The following is a 17047-nucleotide window of genomic DNA, read 5'->3' on the forward strand; positions in this document are numbered from 1 at the left end:
AACACATAAGTGGTATTTTGGAGGAGTCATAAAATGAGACCAGGTGGACCATGGGGAACACAAAGGCACTTTATTTGTGTTAGCACCAATGGCTGGTCATCAGCCATTATGCACTTGCAATAAACATGGCCGTTAGCAGGTTCATGAGGAACTGTAAAGCCTATTAAGTGTAGCTGGCACATAGGGATACTGTTTTTAACTTAAGTCTGCATTATTAGAGTGATGTCAAAAAACAGAGAAAGAATGTAGTGGTTAGCTGGGGACTTTGCTTGGAGTGCACAAATCCAATGAAAACACCCTAAAAGCTGTAATTATTTGTTCATAAGTGGATACTTACAAGCAAATTCTGCCACACAAACCTCCAGCAAGTCACACTGAAAGTCAAGAAGTCTGTTTCATTACAGAGTAGCCAAGACAATCAGTACTATGTATTATTAATCAGCTTTGGACATCACAAAGCGCAGGAGAAAGACTTACCATCCTAGGAAGTCCCCTGGATGCTCCCTTATTTTGAATTAGCAGTCTATTTTAGAGATGATAAGATTTAAGGTAGTTGTCTGATTTCATGCCATGCTGTTTCATGGTATCATGAGTAGAAAACCTCTGAAACAAAGAACAGAAAGCAGGAGATACAACTGCTTTCCCATGCTTTAAAAGCAAGACCTCCGCGTGACTTCACACACCTCTTGCTGTGTTGCCTCTTCTTGATGATTCTTTCTGCAGACTCAAAAATGTATGGGCGCAGATAAGGAACTGTTGTTTAACCCATCGTTAAATCTATGCTAACAGGTTTCTGTTGACAGGCTGCAGAGCTTGAGAACAAAATTGTAACCTTTCTGCACATATTATTGCAGTGTGGTTTTCCATTAATAGCCATGGAAAAGTTAACCTAAACATCAGCTCTTTTTCCTGGAACTAACAGCTCTGAAGCCAAAAGCCCAGTGATCTGATCATCAGCTTGCAGGATTACTGCAAAGCAGACTGCTCGTTACTGTAAAAACAAAGTCCAGAGCTGGCTCTCGAGCTGCTGGACCTCTGTTTATGAATTAGAGAGTAGCCAGCTCATAAAGGGGAGTGTCCCAGTCATGTCTCATTGCAGAATTACAAGTATATGCCTTTTACCTCGACAGGCACAGATTTGCCTAGGAAGCCCAGGAAAATCCAGCAAACAGGGATTGCAGAGATGGCAATTATTTCTCACTAAATACTGGTAGGACAGTATTCAACAGACAGTAGTTCCTGTTTTCTTGAGCCATTAGTTCTACCCTGCACAGGCAATTCCCGAGTCACACAGCATACAAAGCGCCACTGAGTTGTGCTCTTCTCCTGTGCACATAGTGGAAGATCCTGTCCTCAACCATGCCCTGTCTTCTCTGCTCAAAGACAAATTGCATTCAGACAGGTCTTTCCCAGATCACTGATTTATAGAAGAATAGATCCTACAGGCTCTTCTTTCCTCTCCAGAGGGATGTTTACCACTGCCCTTGATTAGTTGTTCCAGTTATCACTGCCAAAGTAATGTTTCATTTTTCATTTGATTTTTAATCCTTTCCTCATACCCAGTAGACTTTGTTATTCAACCTCCAGATGAAAAATTACAGTCCTGTGTGAGACAGAGTCTTTGATGTGTCACTCAGCATTTCTCCAAGACTAGCTACCTCTTTTCCAGAAAGACAATGGGAAGAATGACCAGATCTTCCTGGAAATGACACCCATCCCACAGTGTAAATAAGCCCAAACTAGCTCCTGCAAAAGTAATCAGGCCTGTTTGCTGACATACAAATGCCCACTCGTTGCTGAAAGAGCCATGCTCCCAAACTCTGGCAGAAGACAAAGAATGAGATTACACTCATTCCCACGCTTGATTTTGGCAAAGTAGAAGCCTGTATCATCTTGTTTCACTTTTTGTAGGAGTTTGAATGTTTTCTTTTCAGTAGGTTCCCCAGCTCATTCAGTCCTGTGTGATGTAGTTGCAGATATCAAGTGGCAGAAACTGTCAGAGCAATGGGTATTATCTGGGTTGTGGTAGGTCTGAAGAGCCAGTCACAGACCAGAAGATATGAGTAAGTTTCTGAGTAAGATTTCAACTGGAGGTTGAATTGGCAGAACCACTCTTTGCACTGTGAAGCCCTCAGATGCACAGCACTATGTGTAGGTATAGGTGAGTGTTAATCATAAGCCAACATGACTGAGCTTATACAGCTCTTACTTATTCCAAATTCTGTGAAAGATCTGCGAAAACTGCAATACTTCATGAAGTTTAAAGTATTTTCTTTTATTCTTCAATACATTTTGCTTTTGGAATGCTTGAACAGAACAGAATCATATAAGTACAAATACAGACCATTGCCTTAACATCTGAATAGAGCAACCATACCTAAGACATCAGAGAAAGATACTTTTTCTGTATCCCCTCAATTTAGACAGGATGCCTATCTGAAGTGTAGGAAGCTGCCTCTGATACAACTGGAGTTCACTTGCCATGTGTGAGATCACTGATCACTAGTTTTGGTGATGTGTTTATCATTCTTGTATGGGGTAAATCTCACTTCGTTATTGGTTTCAGAGGGAAATGCCATTTTGTACCACTCCTTTAATGGCAGTTAGAAAGTTACATCTAGCATGGCTTGCAGTACTGAGACCTGACAGAATGCTCTGGATCTTACCCCAAACTTTATCATTCTGCAGTACTTTTCACATGGTCTTTTAAGTTACACCATAATAATCCCTAGTTTTCAGCACTGCCTCTATGATAAGAGTCCAGGTTATTAGAAGCCTATTGAAGTAATTATCCAAAGTTCCTTCTTATCAATGAAATTCTCCCTCCTAATTTTAGGAGAAAATAGATCAAGACTCCAATTTATCATTTAGTGAGTGGACAAGGTGGCTGGAATGCCTTGGGAATGGTAGGTTTTATGAGCAACACTGAGTTCAAGGCTGTGTAATGAGAGACATATGGGAATGGTTTTGTTGCGGTGATGTTTTATCACAAAACGAGACAGTTTTAATAGTTGTTTGGTGACTAGCAGATACAGAGGTAGCTGTGTAATTAGTGTGCTTGCTACAGAAGGCAGTGTTTCCTGGCATTACCAAGTGGATTTGACACAGACTGATCTCACTGAGAGCAGCTGGTAACAAAGCCCAGAAGCTAGTTAACAGTTTCCTAAAACTGTCTCCAGACACCCTTGTGTGATTTAAAAGTGCTGCCAGCTCAGGTCACGAAAGCAGCGATATTTCAAGCTCTCAGGATCCTGTCATGTAGCAGAAGCCCTCTGGGATTTTGGGGTTATCTTGATGGTGGGGAGGTTCAGAGTAGCAAACCCCCTTGAGCCCAAGAGATCCCTGACCAGTGCTTTTCCCAAATGATAAGAAAGCGGTGGGAATCCTCACCCTGCTCTTTTCCCAGCATCACCCTTGTCCTGGCGCAAAAGAGCACGTTTTCAGAGAGAGGTTTTGTAAAGTGTCTGCGCAAAGACCTCTTTCACAAGAGGGATCAGCACCATACCAGCTGGAGGCGAGTTTTCTCTGCAGCCACCGGAGAGGCTGCCTGGGCTGTGTGGCTCCTGCGGGCTGTGAGCTGCCGCCACGACCCCGCTCCCCACAGGGTCAGAGCTGCTGTCAGCTGCACTGGGACCCCCCACTCTGCAGTCCTGCTCCTCTCCCTGCTCATCAGCCTCGCAGGTGTTCCTGGAAGGTACAGGCCTGGGCTGAGTTCAAGTAAAGCACCATCAGTCCTTGGTGGGGAGGGTTTGGCCTAGAGAATTCAGCACTAGTTTCTCCCACCCATGTATATGCTTTGCTTTTAAAATAGCTACATTTTAGTAAATTATCTCTTCCAGAGATCAGTGGCAATTCTTCGTGTATTTAATTTTTTCTTGTTACTCATTTGGCTGTTATCTCTTGTAAGTTTTGTGTGTGCTTGAATCCGAATTAGGTATCAAATCACAGGTTAATTTTCAAAGCTCCCCCCCCCTCATTTCTCTTTTTCTCTTTCTTTCTCCTTCTTTCTCCTCTTTGCTTTTTATTTTTGTGTTTACTTTCATTTTTCTCTCTCCTATTCCACATAACAACAGGACAAAGTAGGTTATTGTTTATGGAAAGTTTGAATTACAAATGACCCATACAAAACAACATTAAGGATCATATCTTTTCCAATGTCTCTTCACAAACCCAGGAGTTCAGAAGCCAGTCCCAGTGTTTTATGATTTTAAAATATTGATATTTTTCCAGGTATTCATTCCAGCTTGATAGGAAACCAAGAGAAACAGAAATATTTTTCAACTTCAGAAAAATGTGGTCAATCTTCCCTGTTAAAGAGATACCTCCCCAGTGCTGTGGAGGGCATGCCGCTGCTCTGGGACTGACTTCCCTTTCCTTCCTCAGCAGGGCTGAGGTGAAACCAGAGAAAAGCTTCCTCACCTGGGTTCTTCTGTGATGGGGGCCCGGGAGCTAGCTGCCTAGCACAAAAAATAGTCACATCCCAGGAGAAAGTCATGTTCCCCCCAGCTGGGTTCAGTGTGCCACATCCCAACCCAGGGGCCACACAGGTAGTGCTCTGGGCAGGCGGTGATGCGTGATGAGACAGCCCCTCGTCCGGCTGGTCTGGTGTCCCAGATGAGCAGCAGGAGAGGCAGGAGGTGGTGGGAAGTGGCTTGGGCAAGGCTGTGGAATTCCTAGGAAATGCCACAGTGTGGCTGAAGCATCCGCTGCTCTTTCCACCTCTGCTTGCCAGATCAGCCTCTTGAGACACAAATGCTCAGCTCACTCTCTTGATCATGCAGCAGCTGCCACCCTGTGCTGCGGCCTTGATAGCACGATGCCCCCTCACCCCACCTTCTCTTCCAACCCAAGCAGCGCTCCTCAGTCAACCAAATGTGAAGAACAAAGGGAAAAGCTTGGATCGAGCATGCAGCCCTACAGTACTCCATGTGCAAAGCGTTGGCAGGGCCAGGCCCATGATCAGTGCAGATGAGCCTCCTGCAGCCAAGTGTTTTGCTATCCTGGAGGCAGTGCTGCCTGCCTACATCCCTAAGACAATCAGCTGTTGAAGGCGAAAGAGCAAGGCCACTCCATGCAGAATTCATTATGCATATGCCTCTGAGCAATACTCTTTAGAAAAACAACATAAAATGCTGGAGTGAATTGCCCTCACAGATTTTGCTGATTCCACTAAATTTCAGATGTAATAATGTTTCCATATTGCTCCAATTGTCTTCTGAGGCACAGCTGTGACTCTCCCCCCTGAAGTGTTGCGGCTGCAGAAAGGGAAGTGAAACCCAGCCAAGGCGTTCAGCATAGCAGCCCTTTAATATACAGCCTGTTCCCTCTGTTCATCCGTTCTGTATCTCTAGCTACTGTCTCCCTGCTAGAAAGGCTCACAGAATTGGCTCCTCTTATTCTCAAAACTGTCGTACAATCTGATTCAGGAGCTTTTTCTTCCGGAATGAGAGGTGACTTCTGTTTAAGGATCCAAAGTAGCATTTAGTGGAAGTGGGTTGATTTCCTGCCTCCTGGATGTTCTGCCACCATCTTCCACACCCACTCCATCTAAATCTGGGCACTTAGATGAGAGCTTGGGCTCCTAACTGGTGACTGTTGAACGTCTCCTAAAATATAGTCATGTGAAGGTTCTTGTGCTTCCACTGGTTGTAGAGAGATCCTGCACCCCTCTTACCTGTAGTACCTCAGATACCCACTCAGGCATTGCATCCAGACCTCCAAAGTTGAACAAGACATTTGGGCCCAGACTTTTTGAGGGTCTATTACTGTTCACTTCAACCCTTGTTATCTGGGGGATGAGTTGGACTGTGCTGGCAATGGAGAGCCCTGTAAACGCTTGAATGGATGGGTGATTAAACAGCCAACTTGATCTTCATCCAGATACTTTGCCAGATAAAACAGCACTGAATCATGGAGGTTAATGATGCTGATGTTTTGTTTTTGTATTGCAATTGCATGGTACAAAGCCCAGCCGTGAATCAGGGACCCCTTCTGGTAATTGCAGGTGGGAAAACATCTCTCTTGCCATGCAGTTCAGAGAAAGCTGGGTCTTCTGGAGCTCTAGGATTACTTGTCTGTGGTTACACTGGCTAGCACAACCTCTGCACTTTTGTGTCTGTTGTCAGATCACTAGATGCAAGATGAAATCATCGTTTAACATCCAGATTTTTGATTTAAGTAGATCTCTTCTCCCTGGGTCTTCTTTGCATTGGTACTCAGGGCACTAGTAAAATATTTTCTGTCTCTCCTGTGTAATGGCATATTAGTTTGTTTCCTGGATATGTCTTTGTCATTCAGTATGACAATTCTCCTTCCGTAAGAGATGTTGGCTCTTCCATCTCCTCTGAGGCCATGTGCCAAAGTCCACTCTGGACTCAAAACTGATATCTGGCATTCTTATCTCCCTCTGCATGGGTGAGAGAAATGTCCAACAATGACACACAAGAACTCCCTTTGTCTGTCAGTTCACATGAAAGAAGGAGGAAGCCTGAACTGTATATCTGTCCTCCACACGTTGGATGCCCTGCAGAACTACCTCTTGCACAGTAGTAGGAGGCGCTGTTAAAACAGGTCACTGTGAATTCACTGCAGAGCAGCTGACCCAGACAGAAAAGAAAATAGGAGAAGATAGGGAACTGTGGGCTCAAGCTGAGAAAAAGCCCCACTCTTCATCCTTTTTCAAGGGGTAGAAGGATTGAACTTCTAAGTCAGACCAGCATTACTGTACAAGGCAATGAGGAAGAGGTGTCTGACGAGTACAGCTCCACGCTGTGCAAGCTCTGGGTCGAGTCTGGCTCTCGTGTCTGCAATCCCTGTGCTGTCTTTTCTCTGGTCCGCCTCTGCCTCCAGTCCGACTCCTAGTTCAAACCAGACAGCATGTCCAGCAATCCTGTTTTAAAGCATCACTAGTGAGGACAGTGGAGGCTTAATGACACTTGAAAAAAGAGCTCTCTAATTTCAAACCAAGCCTAGTACTGGCGAAAAGAGATCGTTAGTCATGGGTAAAAGCAGTAGTTCGTGGACACACGTTCACTAGGTGGTAGCTGACTACAAAAACTAGTGTAAAATGTAGTGCAGCTGTATGTATGGTTGCAGGTATGAGTTGCTAGCAGCATTCTTATGATAATGCCCTTGCAGATTTACTCAAGCCAGTCCTTATCAATAAGAGGTCAAGTCTTTGCCAGTGAAGTCAAACCCTGTAAGGAAGTAATATCATTTTGGACCTTGCTTTGGGCATTGCCATGAGTGCTAGATGGTTTTCAGTCCTTAAGTCCTGCCCCGGTCCCAAACCCACATATTTCTGAACTTCTTGAATGCACTTTGGGTGGTGCTCAGTTCCATTTGGATCAGCAGCACCATAACCTCACCCCTGGAGCATCCAGACAGAGTATCTCTCCACACAAAAACAATTACAACTTTTTGTTCTCTGGCTGGAATTCCTGGACTGCTGCTTTTTGTTCGGGTTTATTCCATTTTCAACATAAATAAAGAAAACAAAACTAGTGCAAATAATAGTCTGAAAGTGCTAAATTTCCATTGCAGGAGACATGGAACTAGAACAAGGAAAACATTCTCATGTTTTGTTTCTCTCTGAGCAGAATTGGTTAATCTTGGGTTCAGACTTTCACTCACTCAGCAGGCCTGCCCTGCAGTATTTACTTAAAATCACAGCTAAGTGCATTAAAGCAACATTAAAGCAAAGACACCAGCCTGCAGAGAGCAAATAGAACCAAGGACGCTCTAAGTTGATGCAGCAGCATGCTAATTTCAGGCGTCCCTCAGCCTGATCATCCCATCGGCATATTCCTGGCCCTTCTGTGTGTCTTTGCTCTGCCCCAGAGTCCCATTCCTAAAGGAAAGCCCAAGTTGAAGCCAAAGGTTCTTCCTGCTGACAGATGGCCAGGGCTGAGACACACAGGGAGTTGCCACCATGCTCGGAGCAGCCCCAAGGTGATGTTTGCAGGGTTCAAGGCGCTGTGAAATCTTTGTTTTCCTTAAATGACCTTTGCTTGCACAAGACAGCCTGCACTCAGCTGTGGGCTGCTCTGCTTCAGTGAGGAATCCACTTTCCTCTGCTGAATGGCTACAGCTCAGACAGATGTTTTTTCGTATCCACAACGCATGATGATATAATTGGCAGAGCACATGGAGAGGAGCTGTCTGTATCTCTTTATGTGTCAGCCCCTTCCATGCCAGCTCCACTCATCCCTGTCAAATCCTTCTCCATCACTTTTCTGGCTTTCTATCAGCATCTCCCTTACTTCACTTTGGGTCCCTTTTTAGCAGAGCATTTGTCCATAGGCCGTGTACAGCAGGGAGACGATATAGCACCATGCAGAGAGTTCAGAGGGATGATGCTACCCCAGAAGATCTGCTCCAACCTGCATGGGCTCAATACTCCATTTGGCATTTTGTCACCAGGAAAGACATTTACTTTGGGAGAAGAATGAGGAAAACTGAAAATAAGCTTATGCTCATGAATCTAAAAACAAAGGACAGGCTCAGAAATCCTCTAGTGCCTTTTCAGATGATTTCATATCTAAAAGAATGAACCCATAATACAATAGTGCTGATTCTGACGTTTGAGTATTTACAGTAGGATCTTTTGCAGGTGGAACTTGGGAGAAAAAAAAAAGAAAAAAAAGGAAAAAAAAAAGACCAAAAATAAAGAATATCTCAGAGGGCAAAGGTTTTGTTTAAAAATGTACAACAAACTGTAGCTTAGCACCATTCCCACAGAGAGCAAGAAAAGCAGATGACTGGCTTCACACAAGCACTAGAATAGAAAGACATCCTAATGAACAATAGATGTATTTCAAGAAAAAATCTGAGCAAGTAACCTAGTTAAACAAATCTTCCTTTTTGCCCGGTAGGGAAATGATTAGAAACAGAACACAAAAGCTGGGTATTTGAAAGAGAAAGAGGTTCCAAAGGTGGAGAGGCCAGGTTTCATGCTGTTGGAAGTTTAAGACTGAGGTCTGGGACTTCTGTAGCAGCGGGGACCACAGGTTGTGCACTGACTCAGATGCCAGTTCTAAGGATCAGGAGCAGTTCTTGCAGCTCCAGTATGACTCTAAGTACTTCATGCTCCATATAAAGACCCTAGAGTCAGGACACAACAGGAGAGGCTTACATCCTCCTTCACTACAAGGGCTGTTGTTAGGGTTTAACTTTGACCTCTTGGTTGCTCAGTACAGGATTTGCTCTTAAAATATCCATCTCTGAGAAAAAGAGGGAATGAAGTGATGTGCCTAGGAATATATGCATGGACATCAGCCTTGCACCCAGCCAGTGGGGGCTCTGGCTGGGATGCCATTGCCTCAATCGGTAACTGACTTTCTGCTTTGTTCTTTTTTCTTCCAGGGCCGTTGCATCAATTTCACAAGAGTGAAGAACACAGAGGCCCCCCCCAAATACCCGCTCAACAATGCATACCCGCTGTCATCTCCACCCCCAGCCCCCATCTACAACCCTCCACCCCCAGCCCCCATCTATACCCCCCCTCCACCCAGCTCGCCCACGCCCCATGCCCCCTCCCCATCCTCCACGCTCCCGCCTCTCCCCCCCCCACCCCAAGCCCCACCACCCAACCGGGCCCCCCCTCCCTCTCGGCCCCCGCCTCGCCCAGCAGTCTAGGGGGTCGGCTGTGCTCCTGCCTCTTCCAGAAGCATTTGAGAGGCTTTTTTCAGCAGTACTGTATCACATCCATCAGCTGGGGGGGGTTGGGGGAGGGCAGAGAAAGCCACACCATTTTTGGAATGGGTGACAACAGAATGAACAACTTTGTAGTTTTCTTTCTCCTTAGTTTTCTTTTATTTTTAAAATCCCTTGTGCGTCAGTGCCACCAAACTATCAAAGCAAGAAGAGCCAAGAGACTGCAAGAACAAGGCAAATAAGATCCATTTCAGCAAGGCTCTCCCCCCCCTCTTTGTCCCTGAAAGACTCCTCTGTGTGCAGATCCCAGCCAACTACCTGAAGACAAGTGCACAAACTGCATGGTGCAAGGCTCAAGGGATGGCAGAAAGCCGATCACATCTCACTTACATGCCAGCTGCCAAGCAAATAATGACAACAACAGGTCTGCAAGTATAGAAACCCTGGTGAATATGAAACGAACTGATGTCAGGCAGCTGTTCCCATGGACCATGAGTTGGAGAAGGAACTGTATTGTCATTCTGGAGGGTCCGGAAAGGAGAAGGGGTAGGGCTCTGGTGTCTGGATTTGTGTATGTTGGTATGTGGAAGTGCAGGTAGGTGAAAATGGAGTGCTACTAGGAAAATGAATTACACTGAAAAATGAACCTGTCAGTATGCCACGAGGCTTTGACCCCATCCCCTGAGGACAAGGAGTAAGTCACAGCAGGTCAGCCTTCAGTGCTCCCAGTGGGACAGAGGAGTTCATAAAAATGGAGCAAAGGAATCTGGGAAAGGTATGGTTGACAGAAGAGTCTTTGCATTCAGTTTAGACTAATTATGTCCATCTAATTATGCCCATCTATTAGCTCTGCAGTTCAGCAGTGTAATTTAATGCTGTTTTCCATTTTAAAAGGAAAGTTTCTGAATATAAACAAGTGGTTAGGTGTATCAATTTCTTTAAATCCAGTCTGCTTGGGCTCCTTGTTATTGTCAGTTTGAAATGGTTAACACTGATGCGTTTCTGTTTTTTTTCTGTAAATTACATTATTTCATCCTAAAAATATTTCCACATGGATTTTTATTTTTTGTTTTCTCTTCCTGAATAAGTAGCAGATGCCTTACAAACTCATAGTGAAGAAGAGCCAGTTGCTTACTCGCTCTTGTCAACTCTTAACAATATCACTTCACCTAGCAGTTTTTGACTAAGGCAAAAATCACACACCGGACATGCAAGAAGGGAATCAGCCTTCCAAGAAATGCACTGGCTGCATTTCTCCATGCTTTTCTCCTCACCTTTGTGGGACCCCCCCCCACCACGTTCCATAATATTGCATATGCACAGATATCAAACTTCCTGAGCACCTGCCTTTGCAACACAGTGCTAGCAATAGGTGAGATCACTGCACTTCAGTCAGACCTCTGGCTCCCTAATTTACTGTCAGGATCAGTTCTCACAAAAGGACTCTCTCTCTGAAAATTGCAAAGTCATAAAAGGTAAATTGCCTTTGTAGCTGCAGCTCTATGAATATCTAAGGGTTCTCATACTTGTATCATTTTTTACCAGATAAAGAAACGCTTTGCCAAGTACTTACTTCAGTGCTGTAGGAAATATTAATTCTAGCTTTTCTAGGGGAAAAAAAAAAAAAAAGGGAGGGGGGGAGAAAAAAGAAAAAAGCTCAAGGAAGAAAAGGAACAGTTGAAAAAGACTCAGTGGAGTCCTGCCTTGGGATCCTCTTGGTCAAAACGTATGTGAATGAAGCCTTACCATGAGACCCAGGATCAGTCTAACTGTCATTCACTAGCCTTACCCTCGTTAGGCCAGTATGCCATCTTTTAGATGAGATAAGCACAAAGATGAGAAATCGCAATGGAGCTGAAGACTCATTTTACAGCCAAGGCTGGATATTCTGCAAAAAGGCTGATTAATTCCCCCACAACACTGTTTTGTCTGCAGGCGGCACAGAGCAGTTCCTGAATTGTAAAATAAACAACAGTTTTGCTACTCACTATTTCAAATTAAATCAGCTACAGAATGGTTAGTTCAACAAGATGACTTTGTGATTGTCAGGTGGGAGTGGAAAACTTTTAAAACCCTGGCACAAATTTAGTTGGACTCCTTCTTGTGATGGATGGGATTTAGTTAAATAGCTGTTTGATTTGGTGTGATGTTGAAAGGTGTAAAACTTGGGTATAGTGTAAATCGATTAATACTTCTCTTAACAGATCCTCAGCATTTCAAAAAAGTTTTGAAAACAAATTGATTTTCAACAATATGGTGTTGAGAATTTGTTTTTCATGTCATTTAAGCAATAAATATAAACCCATAAATCTAAACCTACAGCTGGGGAAAAAATAAATAAAAGTAGTGTATATTCCATAACTAAAACTAACTTCTTGCAGATGTATATAGAAATCTTCATTCTCCCCAAATTAAGGGGAAAAAAAACACTACAGTATTAAAGAAGCAAAATAAAACCTACGTCAGGCTAGAAAGATAATCATTTTTAAATATCCCTATGTAATCATCCAGTTTATGAATAAAAAATAAACTCCAAAATTTTGTTGTATATATTGTTACTGCATGCTTACCATATGTTAGATGGAAGCATTTCCTGTCCATTGTGGATAAAAGAACATTTTTCAAGTTGTAGTAAATTATTATAAAGCCAATGACATTTCATGGCATGTTATTGTATCAAGCTGTGCTTGTTGTATTTTTTTCTTTATGGTTGTATTGCTTTTTTTATAAATGTAGAAATATTTCCTGTAGTGACGAATACCTGTTTTACATAGCATTAATTGAAGCACTATAATTCCAGGCTGCCCACTCCCCGAGTCTGTTGGCAAAGAGTTTTGCAGAGCCATTCAGGGCAGTACGTGGCCAGATACTGACTGGGCATGGGGTAATTGGGTTCTGAAGCAAAGAACCCATGCTCAGTTTTGGTGGACCCTTGCTAACATTCTCAGAAAAAAATGAGAGCATGTTTCATGGCAGATTTGTACCTGGTCTTGTGTTTAGGATCAACCTAAATGTGGCTAAAATGCTAAAATGACATCCCCGAGGTACTGCAAATGCTTTTAAAAATCATGCTCCTTTTATGTCAGTCCTATCTTAGGAACCTAGCTTAAGGTATTAAGAATGAAATTTGGGTCTGAATTTAAATCAACTTCCCTTGGCAACTAATGCTATGTAAATAAGGTTGAATTAGATGGTGTACCATATACTGATATATGGTACCCTATGTATTCTCTCTCTGTAAAGCTTTCCTAGAAACACATTACACAGGCTATCAATCCACACTAGCCAATTTTTAAGTAAAGGTTCGTTATAGAGCAAAAGGAGTTGAGTGGCACTACATCTGCTCTGCAGTATCAGAAGACTTCAGCAGGTCTCACTGTTTACTACTTGCACATGCTTATGTATAGGATTGGTCTAAACAGCAATAAACAGATGTCCGATGGCATTAAATAAACACTTCTTTCATTTGCTCTAAGTAGATCACTTTGGTTACTCCCTTTGTTTTTAACTCTTGCAATACTTTCTATCAGTGTGTTCTGCAGCCTCAAAGGACTAAGCAGCTGCCTTTGACAAAGGTTCAGATTTTTTTTTAATTGCTAAAATGTTACCCATTGTTGCTGGCTGTATTTTGAAGCATTCACCTGCAGGAACCTTGGCAGCCATCAGAATTCTCTCTCTACTCCTTGCTGCAAGAAGGCATCTTCTGTCGCTGTTTATTTTGGGGAAGGGAGGAATGTCTGGCTTTGGAGAACTCTGGCGAGATCTGAGGGTAACTGATCAGTAGCGTTGCCTTATATGTCATGCTGATGCAGCAAAGGAAAAGAAGCAAGCCCTCTGTTCTGATGTTGAATTATGTTTTGTCAGTTCAGCCAGTGCTGTGCAATGATGTTTTACTCCCTCTGTTTGTTGCATGTGTCATTTGTTAAATTCAGTCATTATTCTTGCTGACCTTGATGTTATTATTAAAGAACTACACAAATTTGTTTTGGGCTCCATCAGATTCATTGGCTAGGTAAAGGGAATGATGAAGAGACAATCCTGGTCCACAAGTTTTCCCATTACTAGCTTTCCATCACCTTGGAGAATTCAAACTTGGTGATTTTTCTTGCCGAAAGCCCAGAGCACTTTTGCCTGACACAAAAGCTATTTTCGTTTGGATGCGACAGCCTAAACTGTCTGTTCCTCTGCTGACACCCAGGGCCTCTCCTCCCAACCAAAGTAACGTGTTATGCAGTTAACTCAGCAGCCTTTAACTAAAGCAACATTTAACACAGCATATTGTGTACTAGGACTACCTAAGCTAGTTTCCTCTCACATGTGCTGGTAGAACTTCTTTCTTCCTTGCTGCTTAACAATCTCGGCCCCTTCTGGATTTTGATGTAGTTGGAATATTTTATTCCACGAAGAAGATTAACAGATTATGAGGAAGTTCAGCCTCAACACCCTGCCCTGTTTCAGCAGATCATGCAAGCACGTGCTTTTTAGCTTTTTCTGAAAAAGCAAGCTAGCGGTTATCTCAGTGCAAAAAGCCTTGAAAGTTGACGCTCAGTCAGGATTTTTCTTATATGTCTGAGGTTTTTTGTTTGTTTGTTTAGACAAACAAATCTGTATGTAGCAAATGCAATGAGGAAGCCATGATACTCAACACAGTCTGCAATCTGGTTCTGATAAGAAGCGTTTTTCTAATGCAGACTACCAAAGAAAATCATAGGTGCTCCTCTCAGAAGAGGACAGGCTGAAAAAAAAAAAAAAAAGACACAGGGGGGAAATTTTAACCCCAGACCAGCCCAAACACAGAAGAGATGGTGCAAACCTGACAAGCCTTGATGGTAGCTCCAGGGTGTTCAGGACATGAATTTGCACAAAAATGCAGGTTTCATCACTATATCCCCAGGACAGGCCATTTTTAGAGCAGGATGGCTGCAAACCATGAACTGTGTGTGCAAGGCGGTTCAGCAGCGCTGTGCTTGTGGCTGGCTCCTAATGCACCCCTCTTGTGCCCCCCACAAGCCCACGCGGAGCAGGTCAGGGCACCAGGGCCATGAGACATGAGGTGGCTTTGGGGCCTCGTGCGGCAACTTCGGGGCGGCTGCTGGCAAAGCTCCCCAGGAACCAGCCCATCTGCAGAGCGGGCCGTAACGGAGATGAGGAGTGTGCCCGCAGCATCTGGAGGAAGCCAGAAGGGCAAGTCGCCTTGTATTTTGTGTGCAAGGGAGTGAGGCCGCTGTCCCCTGGGCCTTGCACCCTGGCAGAGGCGGCCGCAGGGCCGGCAGCTCCAGCCTCATCGTGCGGGGCCCCGAGGGGGGCGCAGGGAGCGGGACCTCCTCATGGGGCCCTGCTTGCAGGCAGACCCTGCTTGCTCCTCCAAAAGCTGGCCTCGCTTTGGGCATCTGAGGAGCTCCTCGCTTGGCAGGGAAACAAATTTTTATGGCTTTTTGTGTGTGTGTGTGTTTTTATCTAATTCTGTCAGAGAATGCCCCTTCTTAAGTCATAGATAAGGCTCTTGTAAGGGGGTTGATGGAAACAGTGAGACTCGAGGCATGGCAGGATCCTATTTACTCTGTTCATGTTGCTGGAGAATATAACAATCTTCCTTTAAGAAACAGCTATAAAATAACTTGTAAAAGCAATGTGAGCTACAGAATAAATCACGTTGTACGCAGGCTGTGCCTGACAGCCTGTAGCACACTGCCAACATAAACTGCTATTTCTTGTGATTATTTAAATATCTTTTAATAGTTAAATGTTTTCATTGGTCCTTCTTGTTAGCAGGGGAAGGTTCTAGCAAGGGGAAACATCACTGGAAGGCTCAGAGCAGGAGGGAAGGTGTTTCCTTGTGTCAGTTGGTCAGTGCAGGTATGGCCCAGAGTAACGTCATGAGCTAACCCTACCACAGTCTGAACAGGAATTTTTCTGGTTCTTCACAGTCATTAAATCCTGGGGCCTTTTCCAGAGCTGGAGGAATTAATAGGAATGGAGAAATGATAGCATGCAAAAATACCACAGTGAGTGGAAAACTGAATTAGCCTATGAGGTAGCTTTTACTTGCAAGAGGGATTTCTATATTCCACTTTCTGTTCCCATTTAAAATCCTTCCCGAGGCCTGCTGCTGCATACATTTGGGTGTGTATCTCTAGCTACTTGTAGAAAACGCTTAGTGCTTGTTTCTCCTTGAGCTCTCACCGTCTCCCTGTACATCCAGGGCACACTAATCGGTGACAGGGATTGGGGGTGTCAGGATCCTTTTCCTACAGGGCTCTTACTCGATGCAAAATCTCCAGAGAAGTGAAAGCCAAGAAGAACTAGAGTATGTATGCATTCATTTAATTCATTTTTGGTGACGGGTGACAGGTGAAATGTGAGCATCTATAGCTTTAAAAAGGTTTGTCTGCCTCTGAGCCTTGCCATATAACATCCTGTCCAGCCCTGCTATGACTTGCCTAGGCAAACCTTGAACTATTTTTAAGAAAAACTGGGAAAAATTCTGTGGGCCGTGGGTCAGCGAAGGGCTCCTCTGCTGCCACAGCCTGGCCCTGGTTTGTTTCTTCTGCAGGGAAACCACAGGAAACCCTGCCTGTGCCAGCAAGGTGCGTTATGTTGGGTACGAGGCAGGGAGACCCGTCCGGGCAATCCCACTTATGGCTGCGCGTGCCCTCCCCCTTGGGAATGGCACAGCAGGCTCTCTGGTAACTACGGCAACGGCCGATGTGGAAAAAAATATTAGGAATGGATTGAAAGTATTTTTAGCCGTCTCAGATGCAGCACAGCAGCAAGGAGCCAAGGGAGCCAGCATGAGATATATGGGCAGCATTTCCATTGACTGCCAGGAAAGAACCCCCCCAGGGCAGAACTCAGGATTTTCTATTTTTATGTGATACAGTCTGAATTTTATGGTAGTTACTTTTTGGGGGTAAGATTAGTGTCTTTCTCTGCGTGTAATACACTGTTGGCTTAAAGTAGTAACAATTACAGAGCCTATTTCACGGGCTGTCATGGAAAACTGAAATAACTGTAGTAGCATCAGACGGTTTTCTGTTTGTTTTCTTAAGAGTCCAGCGCAGAAGGTCAAATTCTGAAGTCATTCTCACTTGTCTGCCTCTGCCTCTGATCCTGTCTGGGCAGGGACGTGGATGGCTTGGTCCAGACTTCTCCCCCAGGCTTGCTAAATAAAAAAAAGATTTAATTTTTTGTATTTTAGTTGTTTTTATAGTTTGTATTTTTTGTTTGCCTTTTTTTGCTTTGTTTTTGTTTTGTTTTGTTTTGTTTTAGAAAAGAATGTGGAGGTAAATAACCTGCCAAAGATGAAAAAGGTAGTTGTTGGCAGAGCTATTACCCTAGGTGCTTAGGATAGCCTGCCTGCAAAACATGACAGCAAACTAGACAATTGTTTTGT

At 44.0% G+C, this 17047-nt stretch overlaps 1 protein-coding gene across 1 annotated transcript in view; it reads left to right on the top strand.

Moving 5' to 3' along the window:
• Positions 1 to 13637, top strand: part of ANTXR1 (ANTXR cell adhesion molecule 1) — a 117480-nt gene extending 103843 nt beyond the window's left edge. The window contains exon 18 of the mRNA XM_080568166.1: positions 9364 to 13637. Coding sequence (XP_080424292.1) covers positions 9364 to 9636 — 273 coding nt within the window. The 3' untranslated portion in view covers positions 9637 to 13637. The remainder of the gene's footprint in view (positions 1 to 9363) is intronic.
• Positions 13638 to 17047: the final 3410 nt, after the last annotated feature.

The sequence above is a fragment of the Anser brachyrhynchus genome, assembly GCF_964034855.1.
Source record: "Anser brachyrhynchus genome assembly, chromosome: 26".
NCBI lineage: Eukaryota > Metazoa > Chordata > Aves > Anseriformes > Anatidae > Anser > Anser brachyrhynchus.